At 36.8% G+C, this 20,396-nt stretch overlaps 2 protein-coding genes across 2 annotated transcripts; one reads left to right on the top strand and one right to left on the bottom strand.

Annotated features, from left to right (window-relative positions):
- Positions 1-2,868: 2,868 nt before the first annotated feature.
- Positions 2,869-3,264, bottom strand: LOC142537501 (uncharacterized). Its single transcript, XM_075643012.1, has one exon. It carries the CDS (start codon positions 3,262-3,264, stop codon positions 2,869-2,871), a length of 396 nt encoding a protein of 131 aa, XP_075499127.1.
- Positions 3,265-18,144: 14,880 nt separating this feature from the next.
- LOC142537502 (uncharacterized) lies at positions 18,145-20,152 on the top strand. Its single transcript, XM_075643013.1, has 3 exons — positions 18,145-18,807; positions 18,894-19,483; positions 19,966-20,152. The coding sequence occupies exons 1-3, from the start codon at positions 18,145-18,147 to the stop codon at positions 20,150-20,152; spliced, it is 1,440 nt and encodes a 479-aa protein (XP_075499128.1).
- The last annotated feature ends 244 nt before the right edge of the window (positions 20,153-20,396 follow it).

Consider the following 20,396-nt stretch of genomic DNA (forward strand, 5'->3'; position numbering starts at 1 on the left):
CAACACAATGCTCATCACGGCTTTGTTAATGAACAAGTGTATATCTTGCATGTGGTCTAATAATCCTAACAGACCTTCTAGGAGCTTGTACTTCAACTACTGGTTCTTATGAAATGGGTTCAACTTCTACAGTTGAGGGAGTATCTTGAATTTTTTCAAGTTATATCATATTGCATTTTCTATCTAATAGAAATTCTTTTTCCAAAAAGGTGGCATTTCTTGAAAACAAACATTTTTGCTTCATTGGGATGATAGAAATAATATCCAACATAATTTTTTGGATATCCTACAAAGTAGCACAAAGTGGATCTACTATCCAATTTGTCTCCCACTATCTGCTTCACATAAGCAGGACATCCCCATATTCTCATGTAAGAATATTTGGGAGTTTTTCCCATCCATATCTCCTATGGTGTTTTATCCACTGCTTTAGTATGGACATTATTCAACAACATTGTCGTAGTTTCAAGCGCAAAGCCCCAAAATGATGTAGGCAATTCAGTGAATCCCATCATGGATCGAACCATGTCCATCAAGGTTCGATTTTGACGTTCAGAAACACCATTCAATTGTAGTGTTGCTGGTGAAGTCCACTGTGAGAGAATCTCATTCTTTTAGATAACCCAAAAATTCAGCACTTAAGTATTCTCCATCTCGATCAGATCGAAGTGCCTTAATACTTCTTTCCAGCTGATTTTCTACTTCAGATATGAATTCTTTGAACTTTTCAAATGCTTCAGATTTGTGTTTCATCAAATAAACTTACTCATACCTCGAATGGTCATCAGTAAAGGTAATGAAATAGGAATGCCCAAATTTTGTGCTAACACTTAGTGGGCCACAAACGTCCGTGTGGATCAAATCCAGTAGACCATGCGCACGTTCAACGTTTCCATTGAATGGAGTTTTAGTCATTTTTCCTTTTAGACAGGACTCACAAGTTGGCAGAGAATTTATGTCTGACAAGTCAAACATACCTTCTCCCACTAGCTTGTACATCATTCTTTGGGAAATATGACCTAGTCTAGCGTGCCATATTTGTGCGGGATTTGGGTTTTCTATTTTTCTTTTGTTTGTTGTTGTTTTCATATGCGCTTGGATATTGTTTAACGGAATATCTTTTAATTTTAAGTTATAGAGATCGTTTGTTAATTCTCCAATTCCAATCAAACATTCATTCTTGTATAAATTGCAAACACCTTTAGCTAAAACACAAGAATAACCATCCCTATCAAGCATAGGAATAGAAATAATGTTTTTAACCAATTCAGGAACAAATAAAACGTCTCTCAAAAACAACTTAAAATTATTGTCCAAAATTAAAGTAACGTCTCCAATGGCAGTGGCAGCAACTCTTGCTCCATTTCCTAGTCTTAGAAAAGTCTCACCATCTCTAAGCCTCTTGCTTCTTCCCATCACCTGCAAATCATTGCATAGATGAGAACCACATCCGGTATCCAATACCCAAGAAGAGGAATTAATAGAAACATTAAATTCAATATAAAACATACCATGGCCAGAACGCTTCTGTGCTAGATACTCCTCGCAATTACGCCTCCAATGTCCAGACTTGTTGCAATAGAAACAGACTTGTTCTGACTTGTCAGGCTTTGTGGGCCTCGGTTTGGGTTTCCTGTATGGCTTCTTGTTGGGCTTGTTCTTCTTTGGAGGGGCAGAACGCTTCTTGCCTTTATTTGGGGCTCCCTTTTTCGTACCGTACGAAGAACCCACTAAAAGAACATGCTTTTCTTTTTTAATTGTGGCCTCATAATTAGTAAGCATATTGACCAACTCTTCAAGGGTGGCCTCAAGCTTGTTCATATTAAAATTAACCACAAATCCGTCGAACGAGGCAGGCAAAGACAGCAAGAGAATATCAGTCGAGAGCTCACTAGGAATAACCACGTCGAGTCCCACAAACTTCTCGATGATCCCAATCATTGTTGCATGTTTTCTTGATTGCTCGCAAGCGCACGACGTCAAGTTATAGTAAAATGTATTTTTGAGTGCAAGTGTCGATCCCACGAGGAGTGTAAATAAAATATATATCAATGCTTGTAATTAAAATAGTCAAGACTTTATCTAGAAAAATCAATAACCAGATTGGTTTGTTGAACTAATTAATTGAAAACAATGAATTAATTTGATCACCGACTGGAGAAATAACTATGAGAAAGAATATCTAGAGGAATGATTTCACTAAATTTCTACGATAATTCTACGACAAGACATATTCGTAGTTTTAAACATCACTACACAATAAAATAAAGAAGCGAAGGAAAAGATAACAAATCCAAAGTGTCGTCTCTGTCCCCAGATCCGTCGTTCTTCATATTTGTGATTGTTCTTCGCTTCCGAATCTTCGTCTCGTGTGTGCTTTCGGTTTCTCGCGTCTTTTCTTTCCCAAGGTGGCAGTTCGTGCGTGTTCTGTTCTCCCACGGTGGCTCCCCCTCATTTCTGACCTAGGATGTGCAATTTATAGTTTTTTGGAAGCTCGGCGCGCGCGGTTGCGCGTGAAGTCACGCGGCCGCGCGCGAGCTTCTACCTGGTGGCTCGTGTCTGCGCACGCGGTTGCGCGTGAAGTGGTGCGACCGCGCGCGCGCCTCTGGATCTTCGTGCTTCATCTGTGCGCGCGCGGCTGTGCGTGAAGTGGCGCGACCGCGCGCGCACTTCTGTCCAATGCCATGCCCCTCGGCTTTGTTTTCTTGTATTTACTTGGCTTCGTGCCCACTATTTTCTCCATTCCTGAAATGACAACAAAAACAAACCAAAAACGCATAATTCTGTTCGAAACAAGCATAATTCAAAATGGATTCTAATAAAAATTAAGTGCAAATCTTGCACTTATCAATCATCCTAACACCATGCTCATGGACCGAAGTCCCCTCTCGCAAGCGTGTAGTCATAATGTTCTTTAACACTAGCATGTCTCTCTGAACAAGTTTGTACAGCATACAATTCTTTCAGATGAAGGTGAATGTCAGCAGCATTCACCGTCTCCTCGAACCTCCTCTGAAGTTCATTCGACATAGAAGCCAACATGTAGCTCTTAGCTTGAAGATCATGGTCCCAATGTTTCTCAAGCTTAGCTAATTCAATCCTACTGATATCAGGAGCCGCCTCCTTTGGTGGCTTCTTATCAAGCACATACGCAATCCTTTCGGAGTTCAGAACAATCTTTAAATTTCGAAACCAGTCATCATAGTTAGGGCCAGTCAATTTGTTTTGATCGAGAATGATTGAAAGCTGGTTACGAGTAGACATCGTAAATATACTGAAAATAAAAATAGATAATGGTTACTGATAATTTTAAAATAATTCTAAGATATAAAATATGGATTTCATTTTATAAATTTCTCTCCCACTATTTTGACATTTCCACCACCCTCTGATTAAAAAGAGAAATTGTATTTCCTTAGTGAGCACGTAGAGTCCAATTAGCCAATTATAATCCCGAATAATATCAGCCAATTATAATTTCTAAAAGATAGAATCCAATTGCATCCCTATGCAACCTCTGCGTGTTTTGCCTCACGTTTAATAAGGACCCAATAATATGACGTCGTTTATTTTCACGTGTCAAACCAACCCATCAATATTGAATTGTAGTGGACGGTCGCCATGAGTTCCCCCAATAATATGAGCCGAAGTCATGGGAGTTCCACTGAATTCACATCATATGTCCAGTGGAAGTAACAGCTTTCCGGCGTCCAGGCCTCCCCAATAATATGAGCCAGACACTGTCCGCGGGTAGCGATCAACATGCAACCACGGTTGATGGAAGACAAGAAAAAATTAAACTCTTTTAATTTTTACTTTTTCGGTTTGATATAAATTTTGAATCTTATTCAAAATGAGGGATTTTAATTTTAAAAATGTCTCATCATTTTAATTTAAAAATCGCATGCCACGAGTTTGTATGTTTGCCGGATTCATGCAACTATATTATTTAATAATATACATACATGCATACTACTATATATCGCATATATCATAATATGACATTCAACAAGAAAATAAGGATGATCGATTGCCAGCACTATTAGATCCATGTGAGCCATACATGGATCTAGGTCCAAAATCTAGGTGAATGCAGGGATGCATATGCAACTATTACAAGAGCTTCCAATATTTTATATGTCTTCATCTCGTTCATCGAGTCCACCAACTTCCAGTCTTGATCTCCCACTATTTCTAATAATTACATTTAAATAGTCATGACACATAAGTGATACATCTCATGAGGTGGGAACAGGCCATAAACCAGGCCCACTTTAATAATATCAAATATTAAAAAATGAATAAAACAGTAAAATATCCTAACATACATCTAACATATTGGTCAAGGCTCTCGATCATCCTTCATGCATTTAATATCAAATATTAACATCAATTTAATTAAACAATTTAATTAATTGATAAATCATATATCTAATAATTTTATCACTAACCACCACAATTATTAAAAAATTTAATAAATTAAATAAACTCCTTTATTTAATTTCCAATTAAATCAATAATAATTGATTTCTTGTAAACTCATTTTACCATAAATAATTAAAATCATATTCTAATTATTTATTTTACAAGAAAATTATTAATTTTCTAAAAATTAATTTTACAAAAAGAGAAATTGAACCAATTTTCAAAAATATCAATTTTACCTAAAAATTTGAAAAATCCGAAAATTGCACTCTAGGCCCAAACAATTCAAGCCCATCATACAGCACGCTTCCCGAGACACTCTCGGGCAGCCGCCCCCGCTGCCCGAACGTTTCGAGCAGTGGCAGGCCTCCTACGCGCACAGGTGCGCGCGGCGCCGCGCGCAACGTGCGGACGCTCTGCCCGCCGCGCAGGGCGGCGCATAGCGTGCGGACGTTCCGCACCCTACGACGCCCCGCGCGTGCACGCTGCGTGTTTCTGAGTGCAAGGCGCTGCGCGCTGCACGCGGTCTGCCAGAAACAGTTCCGGGCAGATCCGAAATTTTTTTTCTGGAAAAAAAATAATTTTTATGGTGCTATAATTTTCTGAAAAATTTTCTTGTGTGGTTAGAAATAAACTATTCAATATGAAAACCATACGATTTAGAAAAAAACCTTGGCTCTGATACCACTGTTGAATCTCGGTTTTCTACGTGCCCAAACGCAACGAAAGTTTTAAAAATTTTATATTTTATTTTGACAATCAAAATAGGTTTTGTTTGGGCACTTGTATGGATTATTGAATCAACATTCATAGGGCGTTAGAATCGTTATACCTTTGGTGAATAAATCACGTGGCTCCAACTATTCCGGGGTTAGCGAAGATAGGTCTTCGTGAATCCCTACGAACGTTCTTCAAATCTGCTTTCTTTAATCCTCCAATCAAGTCCACGACTAGATCGTTTGATCCTATTCCAAATTGCACTAGAAAATTTGGAAGAATTTTTAACGTTGGAGATTAAAATATGAGAAGTGGCTCAACCCTCTTTGCAAAGGGAAGTGGCCGAAAATATTTGAGGATGAAGGAGGCTGAATTTCGAAAATTATGTCTCATTGAGGCTAGGGTTTAGCACATCAACCATTATTTATAATTAAGTGATGACCTATTACCATAAAATAATATATGGGCTTTTTAATTAATATTAATGGGCTTGATTAATTAAGTGGGCTAGTCCAACTAGTTTAATTAATTAATCAAAGTCCATTAAGAATTTTAATTATTTATTATGTTGGACTTGTACTTCTATAAGCCCATTAAACATACTTCCCACCAATTTTAATTTAATATTTAATAAACTCAATTTTTGAGTTTAATAAATTAAATCAATTATAAATTCAACATTTGAATTTATTATTTAAATTATAAATTCGACTACTTGAATTTTATCAATTCCAAAATTTAATATTTAATAAACCCAACTTTTGAGTTTAATAAATTAAATTCTCAAATAACTACTTGAATTTTATCAATTCCAAAATTTAATATTTAATAAACCCAACTTTTGAGTTTAATAAATTAAATTTTCAAATTTTATAAATTCAACTCCTTGAATTTATTCTCTCAAAATTAATTATCATAAGTTCAACTCCTAGAATTTACTATATAATATAAATTTAACTTTTGAATTTATTCTCTCTCAACGGGAACAAACGATCCAGTGCTTGTGTGACCCTCAATGGTTCAGGGATACTGCTAGCCGTGGGTTCACAACTCCTTGTGATTCAGGACATAATGATTTATTCGGGCTTACCCTTAATTGCCACATTCTATGTATCAACAACTGATCATGAGAATGTAAGAAATCATATTTCTGATTAAACCCATCGAACCATGGTAAGAGCGTCTAGTAGCATCGCCCCGTGATTCCCTAGGTATCACTGATAGTGCCTGCAAGAACCAGTTGATTATGATTAGCGTATAGTACGGTCCCTTCATTTCATATATCCCGATCGAATCTGCAACCATTGGTTACCGAGGGTTGCATATTAATTCGATAGCTATGTGATAACTATAAATAGTGGCATCGCATCTACGGTTGAAGAACTCCTTCTCTAACGTACATATCATACTCTGGCCAGAGATTCCGCGCACTATAATTTCATCAGATCACATGGGATATCCACACCCGTAGGTGAGCGGTGAATCCCCGACTACAATTCACTGGCTCCTATATGTGTCGTAACTGGACCCAACCTCGCCACCTTATGACTCTCCTGGAGCTGGTAAACGAGTCAAAGCACAGCCCTAGCATATAGAGCCTCAGTGTTGTCCCGAGTCGTAAGGACTAATGGTGTACAATCATAATCACGGACTTATCCTCTCGATTAATTATAACCACTTGGAAAGTTCGAGGGAGGGTTGTTCGGTATAATCATCATATGACTACCCATCTGCATCTTTGGACATCTCTATGCCCTTACCAAGAAACGCAGTACACAACATCACAGATGCTAGTCTCGAGCTCAAGCAACCTTTATCCATGTTTTAGGAGGCTGAATCGACTAGGAACGAATTTAGATCATACCGTGTTTACAAACGAGTTTCAACATCGAATTACGATTCATTTGTATTAAAGTATAATCAAGGTCTTTATCTATGTTTGATAACATGGGTATACAGATAAAGAAATAACAAACCATGAAATAATGAATTATATTAAAATAAAGATTGTTAATTACAACTGAGTCAATAAAATCCCTAGCCAATAGTTGGCTTGCAGGACATCTACTCTAACACAATCAATCACCAAAATCCCATCATCAGCTTGCAAATGTTTATCTGTGGCAGCGGAAGCTTCGGCCATGAAGACGAAAACGAACGCTACACCAGTCCATGTTCACCCCCCGAAGAGATTCAAGAAGAACACGAATTTCTGCATAATCGGCAAAGATAGCGGCAACAAGAAGCCTTATGCGGATAGGGATCTGGACAAATTCTACGCACTTTTAACTGAACTTGACGACAAGAAGCCGAAGATTTACACTCAAGTTGGCTCCGACGAGATATCCTTTGCGAGTTTTGTTTACCGAAATGATCCCAACCAGGTGAAGCCCATCGTCGTGAAGACTAAGGAGAAAAATCAAGAAAAGAATGCACATGGTTTTGTGAAGAATCAGAGAGGCAATGATCCGGCCATTTATCCTGCTGTTGTGCAAGTGCGAGACAAGATTGAAGCGGGGGGATCTGTGATAAACTAGAGGCAAAAAATAGCTTCACGACTAGTTTCTAAGCTGGAGAATCTGAGAGCATCTCCAACCCATACTCTATTTTGTAGATTTTCTGAAAAATAAAGTATGGGTTTGTGATCTAACCCAACCCCAAATGTGCAATATTGATCCTTCATTTTTGGAGCATCACTGTTCATTTGAAGATCAATATGAAGATTCCACCAAATTACTGAAATGTCATCATAATAATTGCAAAATAGTCTTTTTGTATTTTTATGTATTTGTTTTGCTCCATTTATATTATTATATTTCAAATTATTTAATTAATTAAATTTAATGTTAAATAATTTTATACTTAGTTAATTTATTTTAATTGTTTTATTATTTTCATGAATTAATTATAAGTCTATTGTTTATAATAATCATGAAATGGAAATAATAAACAAGATAATGATCACAAAAATTAATTAATAACATAATTTATTAGAAACACTTATTGTCTATTTAATTTATTTAACTTGATAAACATGCGATTTTTTTAGATGATAAAGAGTAGACAATACTAAACGACATCACTAACAATTAAAAGACATCACTAACAATTTAAAAAACACACACAACAATAAAGTTAAATGCCGATTTTTGTTAATTGCAATCATAACACTAGTACGGTGGAAGGTCGGACCCTGATTGTGAAGTTCCTCCGAAGACTGTCCAAAAGGCGTAGAAGTGCTGTCGGAGCCATCCCCCGTTACCATTCTTTTCTGCCAAATTTTTTGTTGCTCTTTAACCAAATATGCACAGACTGATTCATCAACGCACATGGGGTTCATCCTTAGTATTTTATTTTCTTCCTTAAAAGCCATTATCGTATTCCTTTGTTTCTCAACATCAATGAGCTGTTGTCGATGGACCTCAGCATTCTCCATCACAGCCACCATTTTCTCATTATATTTGGCCATGGTGGATAGGTCCTGCAAGTGTTCTTCATTGGCTTTTCTTTTGGATTTGGCATTTTTTATGCCAATTGGACGTTGAGAACTCTCTCCTGATGGATTATCTTCATCCAGGTTTATAGCAAACCCAAATAACCTTGGAGAATTAGGCGTTGGTGATTCTGTGTTGGGAGAATAGTCAGACTGTGATGAGTCGATATTCTCGTGGTTTGGTCTGAAATTAGGTAAAACAGCGTGTGATGGCTTGAACTTCTCTTGGTCTTTAAGTAAAGACCAAACATGATCCAACTGCCAAGTTGACCCAGATGATTGCTTAAATAAGGCTTTTGCTTGATCCATCTATACCAGGTATGAATTGTATCTTAGTTACAAAAATAAAAAAAAATATAGTTTCACATAAATATGATGAAAAAAATAAATTACTCACAATGTCTTTCTCAGAAGCACCACTTGGGCGGCTAAATTCCACCTGGCTAACACACAAGCTAAAGTTTTGGACGATCTTGTTTATGTTGAACTAACGACATTGGAGAGCCTTGGTAGTACGAGGATCTGTTGATTTACTAGTGAGTTGCTCGTTGTAAGAGCTGCCACTCGTGACCACAACCTATCGCATGATTGGTTTATACCATTTATTGAATTTTGAGAGACTTCAAGATAAGCCATCACAAGCAGTTTGTCTTCCTCAATTGAGAAAGCGACACCACGTTTAGATGAAGTCATTTGAATGAAAATATTTATTTACTTTGTGTGAGTGATGTCAATGCTACAAATACGTCAATTTATAGTCAAAACATTTTGGATAAGCAATCTGAACCAACGATCTTGATTAAATGATATATGATCTGTAAGGCTCGAGATTTATTAGTCTTCATTGATGTGATATTCGGAAGATATGAGTATGCATGACATGTAATGAGAAGCACTAAATGAGATTACGAAGTGTTGCATAAAGTCTAGACCGCACCCGTGCTACGAACAAGACCGCACCCGCGGTTGATGGATAGAGAGTTGGAGATTAATTACGGAAGTGACACCGCACCCGCGGTGCTAGACAGACCGCACCCGCGGTTCTGCTACAGTGAGGTCAGCGCACCCGCGGTGCAAGACAGAGCGCACCCGCGGTCGCTGTTTCTGAAATTTTGGATGATGATCAATATGCCTAGCGCACCCGCGGTGTGAGAAATACCGCACCCGCGGTGAAACGTGCAGTAAGCACATTTAGCCATGTGCCTTACATGCAATGTGATCTATATATATATATATATATATATATATATATACCTGCATGCAAATTCATGAGAAGGAAGGGAGGAAAGATCCGAGGAAGTGCAAAAAAAGAATTGAAATATTCTTACGCCTTTTGTGAGAAATCCGTCCGTCTGTTTTTGAATTCGACTTCAGTATTGTGTTCCTATCGACGCAGGCTACAACTGGACGTAAGTTTCGTTACGTTTAGACATGATTTGAATTTATGATATTGTCATAATTGAATATGAATCAGATATAATGTTTCTGCTACAGTAGACATGGTATAACTGAAGTCAGATCAAAGAATAGACTATTTATGAAATTGTTATGAATTTCAGAGTTGATTTAGTTGAGATTTTATATCAGAGTTGTGGTATTATTCAGATTATGAGTTATACTGAAACTGGTTATGAATTCTGGTATTATATCTGTGATGTTGAGATAGACGGGGTTATCGTGACTGTATTGTTATGCCGTCGAAACATCAGTAGATTGACATTGATCAGATTCAGTAATGATTTCGATTGTATCATGATATCATTGATATGAATTAGATTGTACCTTGTTCAGATATGGATCAGATTATATACCGATTTGAGTATTGATCAGAACAGGTTTTGAATCGAATTATATACTGATATTATATTTATACGATTGTCATTGCCAGACTGGTTATGGACAGATTGGAATACAAGACTTCGTCTTCGTCAGACCGGGAAGACAAAGGTATAATTCATGTTTTGTTTTGGGGGAGACACAACTCAAATGAGATTCAATTTGAGTTGCCCAACAAAATCACATACTAGGGTTGTTGTTTACCTTTTGATATAATTGATTTGTTTATAGAATTATACTCAAATCTCTTGATATGACGATGCCTTGTTTATAGATTTATATTCAATCATTTGACCTAGGAGAGTCATTGGCAGACTTGCCAAACTAGATGTTCGGTGGTATCGACGCTTCGGATCAGATTCACTCCGATTGTAGACATTCGATACAGACATGACCGAAGTCTAGGAATAAGACGTACAGTTACCCCGATTGGGAGGGTAGGTGACAGACAGTGACGTCTTATTCACACCGGGATCCCTAGAGTTAGAGTCGAGTCGAGTCGAGTCAAGATATGAATGGAATTGAGTTGCATGCTTATTTTATTTTGATTCCAGAGATTATGGAATCCATTGTTACTGCATGCTTATTTTGATTTGGTTTCCTAGACTATGAAACCTATTGTTATGAATTTTATGCATGATAATATGCTTTATGATTTATATTGTGTATATGCATGTATACATGTTTTATACTGGGATTTATTCTCACCGGAGTATCCGGCTTTTGTCTTGTTTTGTATGTGTGCATGACAACAGGTGGGACAGGATCGGGGTCAAGAAGATGATGAGAGAAGATGAGTTAGAGTGGTGATTCCGGACTTATTGTCGACTTGGTTTAATACTTGAAATTTAGTAGTTGAACCTTAGACTAGTTTGAATAATTGTTGTACATTATTGTACTTTTATACTGAGATGTATAATAGATTGATTCCATTACCTTCCGCATTTTAAAGAAAAAAATTTTAGACCCTGTTTATCTTAATTGATAATTAAATCCCAAAGATGATTAAGAAGATGATTAGCGTCCGGGTCTCGACAACAGGTGGTATCAGAGGATTGAGTTTTCCTTCCTTGCATGTGATTGCTAGCATGAGATTTATTTTAATGTTGACTTACATTGTGTGTGCTAGCATGACATTATGCTTTACTGCTTTGAAATACATGTTTACCTGATTATCTGATTTGAGTTGGTATTATGTATCACTAAGTATGAATCAGATCTGATTCATGATCAGCAGTAAGATGATCAGAGAAAGATTGGAACAGATTTGTAGTATTTGAGTACTAATGGTTTGATAAGCAGATATACCTACACGGAGAATTCCAGAAAGGGGTAGTACTTCGACTGAACAGATAGATGTATCAGAAACTCAGATGGAAATACAGTTGGAAGAATTTCAGTTATTTCAGCCGCCGATTCTGAGTGGTGTCGAGACGTCTGAAGATTGTGAGAACTGGTTTGATGCCATAGAAATACTGTTTGATTTACTTGATTATTCAGATGAGCAGAGAATTAAACTGATATTCCACCAGTTACGAGAGACTGCCAGAAGTTGGTGGATTACAAGTAAAAGAATGCTAGAACAGAAAGGTACAGTGATTTCGTGGGAAATATTCAGAACTGAATTTTATCGAAGATTTTTCTCGGTTTCGTACCGGGAGGACAAGAAAGCAGAATTTGAGAATTTGAGACAAGGTCAACTGAATATTGAAGGATATGTTGCTAAATTCTCTACTCTACTGCGTTTTGCTCCTCATGTAATTGGGAATGATGAAGCTGTAGCGGATCAGTTCATCAGAGGATTGAACTCGGAGATAGTTGCATTGATGAATATGCAGCGACCTTATCATTTTGTTGATGCCTTGAGTAAAGCAAAGAGAGCGGAGGCGAGTCTGATTAGACAATTAAAAAGGGTGTGTGCGATGCAACCCCAGACACAGCAATCCCCTCTCCGATTTGATCGCGGCAGCACGAGTGGAAAGCAAGATTTGCTGAAAGCTCGAAAGAAGTCATTCAAGAAATTAGGGAGCGGACTGAGTGGTTCGTCTAGCTCCAGTGGTTCTAGCCCGAGTCATACTGGAGTATATTGAAGAACTTGCGGAGGGAGACATCCCACAGAGCAATGCCAGGGAGTGACTGGTAGTTGTCATACTTGTAACAGCCGGGACACTTTGCTAGAGTTTGTCCTCAGAGAAGTTCCCGAAGATTTTAGGGAGCAGAAGACCGAGGAAGAGACACCGGACACACCTGATGATAGAGTGGCAGGTACTGTTCTTTTATGATTATATTGCATAGGTATTGATATATACTAATGCATTCCCTACGATTATCTTTGACTGAGTTGCATTGAGATACGCTGTATCTGTTGAGGCTGATTGTACTGTAGTATTGATTCCCTTACTTGTTAGGAAAGAAAGATTGATATCAGAGATTTCTGTGAAATATTGTATACTACAGTAAGATGAGAATGAGGTCGAGTTAGATTATGATGTGCTTGTATGTCTGAGTTGACCGCATTATTGATATTAATATGCTGAACAAGTACAGAACGGTTATAGATTCTTGTCAGGAGAGTATAAGATTCAGACCAGATATGGCTGATGAGTAGAGATTTCACGGTAAGAATTCTAGATTCAGAATTCCTTTGATATTTGTGTTGTCTAGGGACTCGATTGTTATAGAAAGGAGCAGATGGCATCCTTATGTATTCAGTAAACATACTGAAATCGGGTCTAGCATTGGCAGATTTGCCAATGATGTACGAGTTGGCTGATGTTTGCCCAGATAAGATTTCAGATTTGCTTTATATCAGAAAGATAGATTTCAGAATTGAATTGATACCAAGTACTGGTTGTGTTTTAGAATTCAGTACAGAATGATATTGAATGTACATAATGACACTGAAAGAATTGAAAGATCAGTAGAAGAGTACCGACCAGGAGTTACATCTGATTTAATGTTTCTCTATGGCATATTTCAGTATGTTCAGAGATATTCTGATGATTTTATGCTTGTTGTATCTATGACATTTTGATATATTTGTAGCATCTGATTGATTGAATCGAATATCTGAAGATTGTATTGAATACTCTGAGAACTATGATTATTGTATACAGAAATTTTCAGATATGAATCCTGTTTGAAACAGATTGTATTCCGAGTATATGATATCTGAAGTTAGTATACTGATTGAATTTGACACAGTTGAGATTATGATCAGTGGCTGAGAATGATACCGATATCAGAAAGATCAGAAAGATCAGAAATTTCAGAATTGTCATAAATTTATTTTGGTCTGAATTGATAGATTATCGTATACGATTGTTGTTTTGTATCTGCTTGAGTATTGTTATTGTTCTAAAACAGTATTTGAGACAGCTTATATTGTTTGGGGGCATATTATATTTGCAGATGATATATAGCAGTTGATCTGAGCGACATGAAGATATGATTGATTAGTCAGAATTGACAGTATTGCCAGAAATTGCAATTTTATGAGTTTACTGAACTCACTAGATCCGTATAGATTATTGATATTATGAATCTGATTTGATAGTACTGTTATTCTGAGTCAGTGTTTGATATAGATTATTCAAACCGAATCAGAACTGAATTCAAGAATTTCGGCAGTTCAGGGATATAATCAGAATGTTCAGAACTTAATTTCGATAATCAGAACAGAACATCGATCAGAGTAGCAGATATGTGATTTTGTTACGGTATGAGAATGATTATCTTGTGATGCCAAATGTTTCAGAATTGTACAACAGAATTTGATATCGATAGTCAGAACCGAATACCAGGTAGGTATTTTTCCTTAATTTATATCATTAACTGATTGTTTATACCAAATAGTTCGAATTGGAAATGACAGATAGGGTCAGAAGCGCACAGAAATAGATTCAGTAGTCATTCCGATAACAGAAAGTATATGATAATTCGAACATATAGTTTTGATATAGACAGATTAAATCAGTTATGGCAGAATTTATGCTGAAATGTTGGCAGAATTGTACTGAAATGTCTGAACCGCCAATAAATAAAGATAGAAAGATAGAGATCAGAAGATTTATTACAGAATTTGTATATTCTTAACTAGACATGGGGAGGATATTTCGATGAATTTCGTAATAAGACCACTGCAATACTTTCCAGATTGTGATATGATATGATTGTGATTGACATATTGTTCAATCTATATCTATTAGTTTGTACAAGATGACGTACAAACATGACTAGATGACAAAGATCGATGTCAAAGAAATGGTCAGATTGATCAGAATGTAGAACTAGACTATATCAGATTGTGATTTTGATTGAGTTTGTAACTGTGGCAGAACGCACCATGAACTCATTCATATATTATCCACAGACTGACAGATAGCCAGAGCGTACTATTCGGATATTGAGAGATATCCAGGGAGTGGCAGTGCTGGATGCTAGCACCAGTTGATATGACATATTGTCACTGTGTGAATTATAGTATGATAATAGCCATCAGAAAAGTAATGAAATAGTTACAGACGATATATTGTACAGTGAGTACTGCAGATTTCTTTGGTATAAGAATAATATCTCGGAGACACCTGAGATAAGATTTGATACGGTCAGAAATATGACAAAGAAAATGTAGCTAATTCAGAAGAGAATGAAGATAGCCCAGACCAGACAGACTTAATATGCCAACGTCGGATGATGACGATTGGTATTTAGGGCCGAAGATTGAATATATCATTGACTGGGATAAACAGATTTGCTAACAGCTGATGATATTGATTTGGTACGAGCCGTTGATTGATATATACGGATGTTGTATAGCCAGTATTGTGAGATTGATTCGGTCAGAGTTATTTCGAAGGGTATTATGATATTATGCTCTTGAATTATTATTCCAATTTAGAATCACAGATCCGTACAAGAAAGATATTTCAGAATAAAGACTATTCTATTACTAGAAATACAGTAAGTGACAGGGCCTCAAAGAGACTATCTGAAAGACAGAACTTGGCATGAGATTAAGATTTCATAATGGAGTTATTGAGATGAGTTTTAATTTAAACTCTGTATACAATTCTTCTGATATATCTGAATTGATTACTTGTGATTTCGAGGACGAAATCATTTCTTAGAGGGGGAGAAATGTAAGGCTCGAGATTTATTAGTCTTCATTGATGTGATATTCGGAAGATATGAGTATGCATGACATGTAATGAGAAGCACTAAATGAGATTACGAAGTGTTGCATAAAGTCTAGACCGCACCCGCGCTACGAACAAGACCGCACCCGCGGTTGATGGACAGAGAGTTGGAGATTAATTACGGAAGTGACACCGCACCCGCGGTGCTAGACAGACCGCACCCGCGGTTCTGCTACAGTGAGGTCAGCGCACCCGCGGTGCAAGACAGAGCGCACCCGCGGTCGCTGTTTCTGAAATTTTGGATGATGATCAATATGCCTAGCGCACCCGCGGTGTGAGAAATACCGCACCCGCGGTGAAACGTGCAGTAAGCACATTTAGCCATGTGCCTTACATGCAATGTGATCTATATATATATATATATATATATATATATATATATACCTGCATGCAAATTCATGAGAAGGAAGGGAGGAAAGATCCGAGGAAGTGCAAAAAAAGAATTGAAATATTCTTACGCCTTTTGTGAGAAATCCGTCCGTCTGTTTTTGAATTCGACTTCAGTATTGTGTTCCTATCGACGCAGGCTACAACTGGACGTAAGTTTCGTTACGTTTAGACATGATTTGAATTTATGATATTGTCATAATTGAATATGAATCAGATATAATGTTTCTGCTACAGTAGACATGGTATAACTGAAGTCAGATCAAAGAATAGACTATTTATGAAATTGTTATGAATTTCAGAGTTGATTTAGTTGAGATTTTATATCAGAGTTGTGTTATTATTCAGATTATGAGTTATACTGATACTGGTTATGAATTCTGGTATTATATCTGTGATGTTGAGATAGACGGGGTTATCGTGACTGTATTGTTATGCCGTCGAAGCATCAGTAGATTGACATTGATCAGATTCAGTAATGATTTCGATTGTATCATGATATCATTGATATAAATTAGATTGTACCTTGTTCAGATATGGATCAGATTATATACCGATTTGAGTATTGATCAGAACAGGTTTTGAATCGAATTATATACTGATATTATATTTATACGATTGTCATTGCCAGACTGGTTATGGACAGATTGGAATACAAGACTTCGTCTTCGTCAGACCGGGAAGACAAAGGTATAATTCATGTTTTGTTTTGGGGGAGACACAACTCAAATGAGATTCAATTTGAGTTGCCCAACAAAATCACATACTAGGGTTGTTGTTTACCTTTTGATATAATTGATTTGTTTATAGAATTATACTCAAATCTCTTGATATGACGATGCCTTGTTTATAGATTTATATTCAATCATTTGACCTAGGAGAGTCATTGGCAGACTTGCCAAACTAGATGTTCGGTGGTATCGACGCTTCGGATCAGATTCACTCCGATTGTAGACATTCGATACAGACATGACCGAAGTCTAGGAATAAGACGTACAGTTACCCCGATTGGGAGGGTAGGTGACAGACAGTGACGTCTTATTCACACCGGGATCCCTAGAGTTAGAGTCGAGTCGAGTCGAGTCAAGATATGAATGGAATTGAGTTGCATGCTTATTTTATTTTGATTCCAGAGATTATGGAATCCATTGTTACTGCATGCTTATTTTGATTTGGTTTCCTAGACTATGAAACCTATTGTTATGAATTTTATGCATGATAATATGCTTTATGATTTATATTGTGTATATGCATGTATACATGTTTTATACTGGGATTTATTCTCACCGGAGTATCCGGCTTTTGTCTTGTTTTGTATGTGTGCATGACAACAGGTGGGACAGGATCGGGGTCAAGAAGATGATGAGAGAAGATGAGTTAGAGTGGTGATTCCGAACTTATTGTCGACTTGGTTTAATACTTGAAATTTAGTAGTTGAACCTTAGACTAGTTTGAATAATTGTTGTACATTATTGTACTTTTATACTGAGATGTATAATAGATTGATTCCATTACCTTTCCGCATTTTAAAGAAAAAAATTTTAGACCCTGTTTATCTTAATTGATAATTAAATCCCAAAGATGATTAAGAAGATGATTAGCGTCCGGGTCTCCACATGATCTAACGGTAGAAATTAAAATTAGTTAGATTTATTTGTTTGGGGATTCGGAATTTGATCTAAAGGTTTATATTTACTTGTATTTGCTAGCAAAGGACAACCCGTGATAGCTGCAAGTAGACAAACGGTGATAGATGAGTTGTCTTTGATTGTGACTAGACAAAGAGTGACAACTGCAAGTAGTTCACCCATCAGTTATTAGTGGGTGAAAACTCGTGCTAGATGGCTTGTATTTGCTAGCAAAGGACGACCCGTGATAGCTGCAAGTAGACAAGAGCTGGTAGATGAGTTGTCTTTGATTGTGACTAGACCCCTGTATTTGCTAGCAAAGGACAACCCGTGACACAACTAGACAACCATTGAGTTGGATTTATGCATCACTTATTTCTTCATCACACACAACCTGTGACTTCTTCATAACTTATTTAAGAGCAGGGACTTCTTCTTCATTTACTCATCCAGCTCAAAAATGAATTTTCATGAGAAAGGTCCTTCGAGTTTTTCTTTCTACACCGACTCTTTGTCATCTGACGACGAAGAACAACTTAATGCCAACATAAAAAATGAGTTGCATCGCATTGATGAACAACAAACGGTTTTAAGCCAACTCATGAATATTGCAACTGTTGTCTTCAATTACTTCCAAGAATTTGATGAGTTGCACCGTCAAGGCTCGATTCCTGGCCATATTGTGATTAATCGAGATAGATTATCCGTCGATCAACGCTTGTACAATGACTATTTTTCGGAGTCTCCAATGTACAATGAGTCAATGTTCAAACGACGTTTTCAAATGTCTCGGCGTCTATTCTTGCGAATTATGGAATCCGTTCAAAATTATGACAATTACTTCATAAAAAAAATAGATGCGTTAGGGAGGCCCGGGTTGTCCCCATACCAGAAGATGACTGCTGCAATGCGTATCTTAGCATACGGTCTTGCGGCAGATTCAAAAGATGAGTATATTAAAATCGGGAAGTCTACTGCGATTAAAAGTTTAAAAAGATTTTGTCGGGCTATGGTAGAGGTGTTTGGTGACTGGTATCTTTGGTCTCCCAATGCTGAGGACATTGAAAGGATTCTCTATATTGGAAAACAACGTGGATTCCCGGGGATGCTGGGAAGCCTCGATGTATGCATTGGAAATAGAAAAATTGTCCAACCAGTTGGGCTGGACAATATGCTGGTCGTAGTAGAAAACCGACAATCATTTTGGAGGTTGTAGCAGATTACGAGTTGTGGATATGGCATGCATACTTTGGTTTGCCAGGTTCAAACAACGACATTAATGTGTTGTCAAAATCTCATCTCTTTGTTAATTTGGCCAATGGGATAGCTCCGCCTGCTAACTATGTCATACAAAGAAAAGAATACACCATGGGATACTACCTAGCCGATGGTATATATCCAAAGTGGGCCACTCTAGTGCAAACAATTCACAATCCACAATGTCCAAAGAAGAAGTACATTGCAGCACGACAAGAAAGTCGTAGAAAAGATGTTGAGCGAGTATTTGGTGTACTACAATCAAAGTGGGCGATAATCACTGGACCTGCACGAGTTTGGAGCAAACGAGTGCTACATGATATCGTGATAACATGCATTATAATGCATAATATGATTATTGAAGATGAAAAAGATGAAAATGTGTCAGTCACAGATTATCGCGAATCACCCATCGTAGATGTTGAAATGGCACGTGATGATCATGTCCGATTTCAAGATTTTATTGCACCCCATCGTCAAATAAAAGATAAGTCGGCTCACTATGCACTTCGAGATGCTCTTATTGACCATTTGTGGGAGGAGTACACAGTATTTCGGAATATTAGTATTTTTAATGGTCAATTTATGTATTGTTCTTTAAACCATATGTGTCGTTTATGTTTGTCGTGATTTATATTTTATGTTTATATTATGAATGTTGTATCTCGTTGATTATGTTTGTCGTGTCAAAAAAATGTAAAATAAATTGAGTTTAATACATGTTTTATTGTATTATGTTTATCGAATTAATTAAGTCGGTTATATAATACATTATGTAATTATATAATTATATGTATGTGTTTTTGAAAATGAAAAAAAAAAAAAGAAATGTAGTATTTTGTAATATTTTTAGAGGATATGGGTTGGAGAAAGTTTTTAAAAATAAAGATCACATATCTCTATTTTAGATGATAGAGGATATGGGTTGGAGATGATATTACTATTTCCCACTGATTTTCGTTCTGATTCTTTTGTTTCTCCTTGTTCATGGGAGATCTTTTGCGATTCTGTGCACCTCGATTAGGTGGTATCTGATTCCCATTGTTACTGGTGCGAATTCATCGGCATCATCGTCAAGCACGAGGAAGTTGAAGAATAAGAGAGAATTGGCTAGGAAATTTAGTGAGAAAAAGATGGTAAACAACGAAGGATCATCTTCTCCCACGTATGGTGCCAAATTGAAGTTTTTTGGCAGAATAAATTGCGTGTAGAATTCTCTTATTAAATCGATTCAAAGAAGACTATTTAACTAGAATTTTCAGGCATTGATACGAGGAAAATGTTACAAACTATGTTACAAAATACATTGTAATTCATTGTGTAACATCCATTTTACATGTAGCATGATCATTTAAATATTAGAACATGCATGCGAGCTGCTTGAAAATAAAGATAAAAATATATTTACTTATATATAATTATATTAATGAAATATTAAAGTTAGGGAGCTAACAA

This window comes from Primulina tabacum, chromosome 2 (assembly GCF_025594145.1).
Source record: "Primulina tabacum isolate GXHZ01 chromosome 2, ASM2559414v2, whole genome shotgun sequence".
Classification (NCBI taxonomy): Eukaryota; Viridiplantae; Streptophyta; class Magnoliopsida; order Lamiales; family Gesneriaceae; genus Primulina; species Primulina tabacum.